Genomic DNA, 7,103 nt, shown 5'->3' with positions numbered 1-7,103 from the left:
CGGGCGCGGCCCCCGGCGCTGCCACCCGCGCTTGGCAGGGCGCTGCCCCGCCGCGGCGGCCGTCCCCGGGCCCGGGGCTTTGTGTGCCCTGAAAGGCGGCTCCCCCCGCCCCCCCGCTATTCACCCGCCGCCGGCCGCCTCAATGGGGCTGCGGCCGCCCATATGGTGACCACGGCCGCTGAATCCCCGTGTTTAAATGGAGGAGAAAGTTCGGGTTTTAAAACATTTCAAAGTGGTTGAAAGGGTCCCACCAGATCCTGTCACAATTCCCCCCGAGCTTTGAAGGCCGGGGCCATTGTTCGCCGATTATAAATGATATTACTTTAAAGTTGATTTCCCACAATATTTAAAGGATGTCGCGGGAGTGTCGCTATTTATTTTTGGCGTAACTTTTCAAGGGAATTAGCATAAGTAGCCCATGCATCCCTCACCCCGGCTCCCTCTTTATGCGACATCAAAACGCTTCGAAAAATATGCTTTGAAAGGAGAGGGAGAGCTCGTTTAGGACAACGACTTCTGTGCCTCGCCGGCAGGCTCCGTCCCTCCGGGCCCGGCGGCCGGGGGTGCCCGCGGAGCCCCCCGAGAGCAGCCGGCCCCGGGCCGCAGCCGCCTCCGCCCGGGCGCCCAGCACAATGAAACTTTCCCCTGTTTAATGGCAGAAATTGCATTAAAAGTGGTGGAAATGCCCTAATTAAAAATGTACCACTTAAATGATATGCCAAGCGCTCAGCTGCAGAACGGCGTATTTAGCTAGTTAGTGAACTCGCTACTATTTCTTTTAAAATTACATGTTAAAATTTTAAAAGAAATCTTACTTTTCTCTGGTGCAACACATTACAAAGAATGGACAGTCCTTTTATCTAAATATAAAATTCCATTTTCAGCAATTATAGCCTGTTCTTGGTGATGATATAATTACAGCTGTGCTCAGTAATAGGTGTCAAGGCAATGCACACTCATACAATAGTTGAATAAAACTGCAGAACAATGCAGGCACTTCTAAATTCACAACCTTTAAAATGAAATTGACTGTGCAGAATTCAAATAAAAACTGGATAAATATTTTTTTAAAAAGATTACAAGCTTGGTTTGGTTTCTTAATAGCATTTTCTGCAAACCTATCAACATCTAATTGATTAGATAGGAATTACTGATTATAGATAATCTGAAATACTGAACATCACTATTTTAAATATAGCAATAGGTAAATAAATGCAGCAGACGGAGGAGACTGCCATGGCACTCCAGCAGGAATTCATGGAAAGAATCACATTCAGGGGAAAGTATTTTTATGCAGGTTTTATTCCAGAGGGAAAACAAAATGAAATTAAGACCAGGTGATCATAATTCCTCGTCTCCGATGTTTACATAAGGCTGGAAACCGAAATATTTCCGTGTTACCTCTGTCATTAGCACTGTGTTGCTTTGATACCTGAGACATTTTTAAGGGAGGGTGTCAGCAAACATGGCTGAACTCGTTTCCAGTTGCATTATTTCTCTGATAGGGATCTTCAAACAAGGGTACCTGCGTTTCACTTTCTGACTCTCTTGGTTCCGCAGATGGCTGTCCGCAACAGGAGGGAGGAGGGGAGAACACTAACTCCATCAGCTCTAATGGAGAAGACTCAGACGAGGCCCAAATGAGACTCCAGCTGAAAAGGAAGCTGCAGAGAAATAGGACATCCTTTACCCAAGAGCAAATCGAAGCCCTTGAGAAAGGTGAGTGACATTTTCCTATGGCTGAAGCAGGAGAGAAAACAAAATGTGCCCCGACCACATCGCCAGCTGAATGTAAGCACGGCATTCCTGCGCCTTATATATATGTATATATTTAAACTCTGTGGCTCCCTCCGTGCTCTTTTATTCACAGAGCTCCAAATATTCATTGCTGGCCGTGCTGTGCCCTGAAAAGCTGTTAAAATGGTTTTCAAAGGCGAAGCGTTCAGGGCACACATCACGCCGAAGCTGCACCCCGGGCTTCTCTTGGGGGGATAGCTCTCCTCTGTGCTGCACTGCTGGGAGGTGAGGGCAGGCAGGGGGCTGGCAGAGTCCCCCACGCCTGCCCCCACGCTCACTCCCCATCCCCAGTGCCCGGGGCTGGGAGCAGGTGCCCTTTTCCCTGGCCAGCCCGGGCGCACTCGCCTCTGACCCGCCGCGGAGCTTTGTCCTCATTTTGCGCTGTTATTCAGCGACGTGCCATTTCGCTTCTTGGTGACAGGGTCAGAGCTGCCTTGGGGACCCCCTCAGTGGAGAGAGAAGCCCCCACTGCTTCTTGAGAGATGCAGCACTGCACCCAAGCCTGCCCATCCCCATGGCAATGCTCCCCAGCAGGCAAGGCGTCCTCCTTGCTAGTACACAGGCAGAAAGCTCAGCTTAGCCCTTACAGTGATGCTTCTTAGGAGCATTTAGAGCACAGGGAGCACAGGAACAGCTCTGGTTTTACAGTCAGCCGCATCAGCTTTGCAGCTAATGCAAGAATATTTCCTTCTGCAGAATTTGAGAGGACCCACTATCCTGATGTGTTTGCAAGAGAGAGACTAGCCGCTAAAATAGACCTGCCTGAAGCAAGGATACAGGTACTGATTTGCTCTGCAGTTGTAACTACTATTATTTTTACTGTTACTACTCTGATTTTGTTACTCCTGGCTTCTCAAAGCACGGGGCAACCCATATTTATGATCAGGTATTTGCCCATGCCCCTCTTTCAGGGAAATAGCAGCAGCTGGCTTTGCTTTCATTTCCTGCTTTGCTCTTGAGCAGCGTGGGGGAGGCCCTGTGCCTCTAGTCCTTGTAAGGTCACTCACATCTCTCAAATGCTGTATTTCCAGGTGTGGTTTTCCAACAGAAGGGCCAAGTGGAGAAGGGAAGAGAAGCTGAGGAACCAGCGAAGACAAGCCAGCAACACTCCCAGCCACATTCCCATCAGTAGTAGTTTCAGCACAAGCGTTTACCAGCCGATCCCACAACCAACCACCCCCGGTAATGCCACCAACCCGCTCACGTCCGTCCATCCTCCGGGCCAAATGAGACTCTGAGGCTGTGCTGCCAGCTGTAATTGTGGTTAAACTAATGTGTTCATCTGTCTGTCTATTCTATTATAGTTTCCTCTTTCACATCAGGTTCCATGTTGGGCAGGACGGACACGGCGCTCACGAACACGTACAGCGCGCTGCCCCCCATGCCCAGCTTCACCATGGCCAACAACCTGCCTATGCAAGTAAGTCCAGCGCCACGCCAGGGCACGACATTCCTTGGGGATTCAGCAGAGCCTGGGCTGTGTGGGAGTGTGGCTGGGGACCCTTCCTCCATGCCAGGAGGGATTACAGACCCAAATTGTGAAACCTGTACCTAACGACTTCCTCAGCATCTGAAAAGATGCCCTGACTGGGGGAATCAGAAGGGAAAGGGCACTGAAAGATGTGGTGGCCAACAAGCACTTTTCTCAGGTTTTCAAAGAGAAAAGTCCTCAGATTTGCAAGGCAACAAATCTGGGATAAAAAAAATGCCATTTGGGAAAAAAAAATGTGGTTAACCTCTGGAACTTGCTGATGCCATATTGTGGAAATTGCTGCCTGAACGAGCTGCTGGAGGGATCCGACCTTCTGGATGTAGGTAACGTGGCAGCGGCACATTAGGAACACCTGAGAGAGGGAAGGATGTGATTAGCATCAGTGGTTATGCCAGCTAAGCCAGAATTGCAAGAGCTGTCAATCCTCATGCCTGAAAGCATTAGCTGATCACCAGCTGGGTTAGGAAGAAATCTATTCCTTTGGGGTCTGTTTCTATAGACCTTTCAGATGCAAAATTCCTCCTTTTTTAATGGTGGGGTTGGCCTAGGAAGGTGCTGGCCAATTACGGGAGTTTTACAGCTTTGTCTGAGGCACACAGCATTGACCACTGCTAGAGACAGGCGAGCAGATTAGAGAGCCTGACTCCTTCGCTGCGGCAATTACGATGTTACTAATTGCTGAACCAAAATTAACCAAATAAAGTTAGAGTCTTGCAAGTCTATGGAAAGGAACGGCGCTGGCTAGGTCGCTGCTCCGTGACGTTGGAAGCCGGCGGCGCCGTCCCCGGCAGCGGGCCGGGAGCAGATGACAAAAGATCAAAAGGCTGATACAGGAGGGGACCCTTGGGAAAGCAGGAGGCCCCCTGATTCACCACTGGGCACCTGGGCAGGGACACAGCACGTGTGAGCCACGCTGGAAAACGCTGCCTACGTGGTCACTGTGGCAGGGCAGCCATGTGGGCTCAGAGGGAGAGCCACTGGCATCTCTCTGCGGGTGCACGGAGCATCGTGTGTTCTCCCAAAGCAAGTGGGGCTCTCAGTGCTGCTGCAGAAGGAGTGTGGCAGGGGTGTGTGGCAGACAGGAAATATGTGCAGACGTGTTGGGTCTTGTGCGCTCGGGGTGGGAATTACTCATCCTGCTTCCTGCTCCCTCGCTGCGTCCCCAGGTCAAGGCTGCGCTGGTCCCCACTCACCCAGCAGCCTGCAGCAGGAGAAGCCCCTGCCTGGTCCCTCCCTCAGCCCCTGCCCCCAGCTGCTGTTCCCCCTGGCAAACTGGGTTTTAGGGGTTGGAGTTGAGGTGAATGGAGATGTCTGTTCTGGGATGGTGCTGGCACAGGTTTGGGGTGGCTGAGGCTCTGATGGGGATCAATGCACACGTATGTATGGGGTTAGGGGATTCCCCTTCAGAGCCTTGGTCCCCCCCAACCCCACATGTGGTCTGTGTGTCTGTGCCCCACGCTGGCAGATGCAGGAGCAGCCTCTGTGCCTCAGTGGAGTGTGAGGTAACTAAAATGTTAGTTACAATTTAGTTACAGCACCGACTGCGAGGTAAGATGCTGACCCTGTCTCTGGCTGCAAACGGTAAAAAAAGAGGCATCTTCCTTTTACGTGGGTATAAAGGAGGGCAGCACTCAGGCTTAGGGATGTAACACCTCCACCAGCATCTGGGTGTAGGGATCTGCTCGCCAAGCACGTCTGAAAAAGCACCATTAACCATCCATGTTGGTTTCTAGCCCAAAAGCCTCCAGGAAGGGCCTGCTTGGTTGGGCTCCTAAATAGGTCTTTACATCGTGCTGCCTGAATTTGAAACCTGAAGCTCATTTTTTGCTGTCTGAGGGCTGGCACGTCCATGCCCAAGAGCGTGATGCTGTGTTTTCCTGCAGGGCCACTGACCACTTTGTGCTTTGCCCCCACAGCCCCCGGTACCCAGCCAGACCTCCTCCTACTCTTGCATGCTGCCCACCAGTCCATCGGTGAATGGACGGAGCTATGATACATACACCCCTCCTCACATGCAGACACACATGAACAGCCAGCCCATGGGCACCTCTGGCACCACTTCCACAGGTGAGTGACCCCCTGCTCCCCCTGCCAGCCCCCTTTCCCTGCTCCAGCCATCAGGCTTTTCACCTGTGCTCCCTGTGAGGGGTCTCCCCCCATCGCTGCGGGAGGTCTCTCTGCTGGGATTCATTGCTGCCATACCAGGCAGAAGACAAAAATGTAGAACCTTGCAAACTAGAGCAAAAAATTCTGATTTTTAAGCTGCTTCTTGGAAGGCTAGATGGAAAGAAAGCTGATTAAGAGAGGTGGTGTGGAAATAGCAGGACAGAGGCAAGTTCTTCAGTGAGCCCCCCATCCCTCAAAAAAAAAAAAAAATCTTCCCTGTATAATTAAATTCTAAATCAGCATTTATTTCAGCATTAAACTTCAGCAGAGATATCCACAGTGGTGAGGTTAAGTGTATGTGAAACTGTTTGTAGTACTGGGCACATTTTTACCGTGTCTGTGTCAGACAGTATTTATTGCTAAAGGTTTGAAGTTATCAAAGAGGCAGGGAACCTGCAGAAATATTAGCCCATGCATAAAAAAGGCAAATCAGGGTAAAAAAGGGCAAGTGTCAGCAGAAACAGGAGCAATCCAGGCACTTTTCAAAATAATAGAACTGTTCAGTGTATTTTGGGCTGAATTCTCAACTGATACAAATGAGTCAAGGCTCTGGCATTTATCTCAAAGCATGAAAGTTTATTTATCACAACAATCAGTGAGATGTGCATAATTTTTAAAATATATGCACCCCCAACCCCTGGTTCCACAGGATGCTAGAGGGTGAGATTTGATGTTTACTGGAATACAAGCTCAAATCTGTGCAACTGTAAAGCAAAAATTGAGCTATGTATAGAGAAACTAAAATATCCACTTTCCCTCTCAATTTTCAGGTCTCATTTCCCCTGGAGTGTCAGTTCCAGTTCAAGTTCCTGGCAGTGAACCTGATATGTCTCAATACTGGCCAAGATTACAGTAAAACATGTGTTAATTCCGTAAATGACTATATGGACAACAGTTGGATGTTCAGCAGTATTTTATAAAGGAAGAATGGCTCTCAGAGTACTTCTGTACTGCAACTGTGCCCTATGCTGTAACACATGGAAAAGACTTTCACATGGACCTTTGTACACTGAAGGCATTATATCAGTTGGAACAAATCTTCATTTTGGTATCCAAACTTTTATTCATTTTGGTGTATTATTTGTAAATGGGCATTTGTATGTTATAATGAAAAAAAAAAAAGAACAATGTAGACTGGATGGATGTTTGATCTGTGTTGGTCATGAAGTTGTTTAAAAAAAAAAAAAGAAAAGGAAAAAAAAAAAAGAAGCCATGATCAACAAGCTTTGCCACGAATTTAAGAGTTTTATCAAGATATATCGAATACTTCTACCAATCTGTTCATAGATTATGGATTGATGTTCCAAGTTTGTATCATTCCATTGCATATAATTAAACCTGGAACAATGCGCACTAGATTTATGTAAGAAAAATATCTGTTGGTATTTCCAAAGGTTGTTAACGGCTGAAGCTATGTGCAAACAGGGGTTAAGAGAGAGCTGCGATGAAGAAAAGAGTTTGATAGATAAAAGGTAGATTGTGTCTTCGATATAATCCAATTTGTTTTATGTCGAAATGTAAGTATTTGTCTTCCCTAGAAATCTCCCAGAATGATTTCTATAATAAAGTTAATTTCATTTATATTTGACAAGAATATTCTATAGATGTTTTATACACATTTTCATGCATCATACGTTTCTTTTTTGGT

General features: G+C 48.0%; 1 protein-coding gene across 11 annotated transcripts in view; it reads left to right on the top strand.

Annotated features, from left to right (window-relative positions):
- PAX6 (paired box 6) overlaps positions 1 to 6,641 on the top strand; it is a 23,966-nt gene extending 17,325 nt beyond the window's left edge. For 3 of the 11 annotated variants that reach the window (XM_039725150.1, XM_039725152.1, XM_039725151.1), the window contains 6 exons: positions 1,561 to 1,719; positions 2,494 to 2,576; positions 2,829 to 2,979; positions 3,102 to 3,217; positions 5,206 to 5,356; positions 6,226 to 6,637. In XM_039725150.1, coding sequence (XP_039581084.1) covers positions 1,561 to 1,719; positions 2,494 to 2,576; positions 2,829 to 2,979; positions 3,102 to 3,217; positions 5,206 to 5,356; positions 6,226 to 6,311 — 746 coding nt within the window. In that variant the 3' untranslated portion in view covers positions 6,312 to 6,637. Of the gene's footprint in view, positions 1 to 1,560; positions 1,720 to 2,493; positions 2,577 to 2,828; positions 2,980 to 3,101; positions 3,218 to 5,205; positions 5,357 to 6,225 lie in introns of all 11 variants that reach the window. The other 8 variants (XM_039725157.1, XM_039725161.1, XM_039725159.1 and 5 more) reach the window with 4 other exon arrangements.
- Positions 6,642 to 7,103: the final 462 nt, after the last annotated feature.

This window comes from Passer montanus, unplaced genomic scaffold (genome assembly GCF_014805655.1).
Source record: "Passer montanus isolate IOZ18808 unplaced genomic scaffold, ASM1480565v1 scaffold54, whole genome shotgun sequence".
NCBI classification, from domain to species: Eukaryota; Metazoa; Chordata; class Aves; order Passeriformes; family Passeridae; genus Passer; species Passer montanus.
Note: the sequence above shows the minus strand (reverse complement) of the source record. Positions and strands in the feature narration are given on the sequence as shown.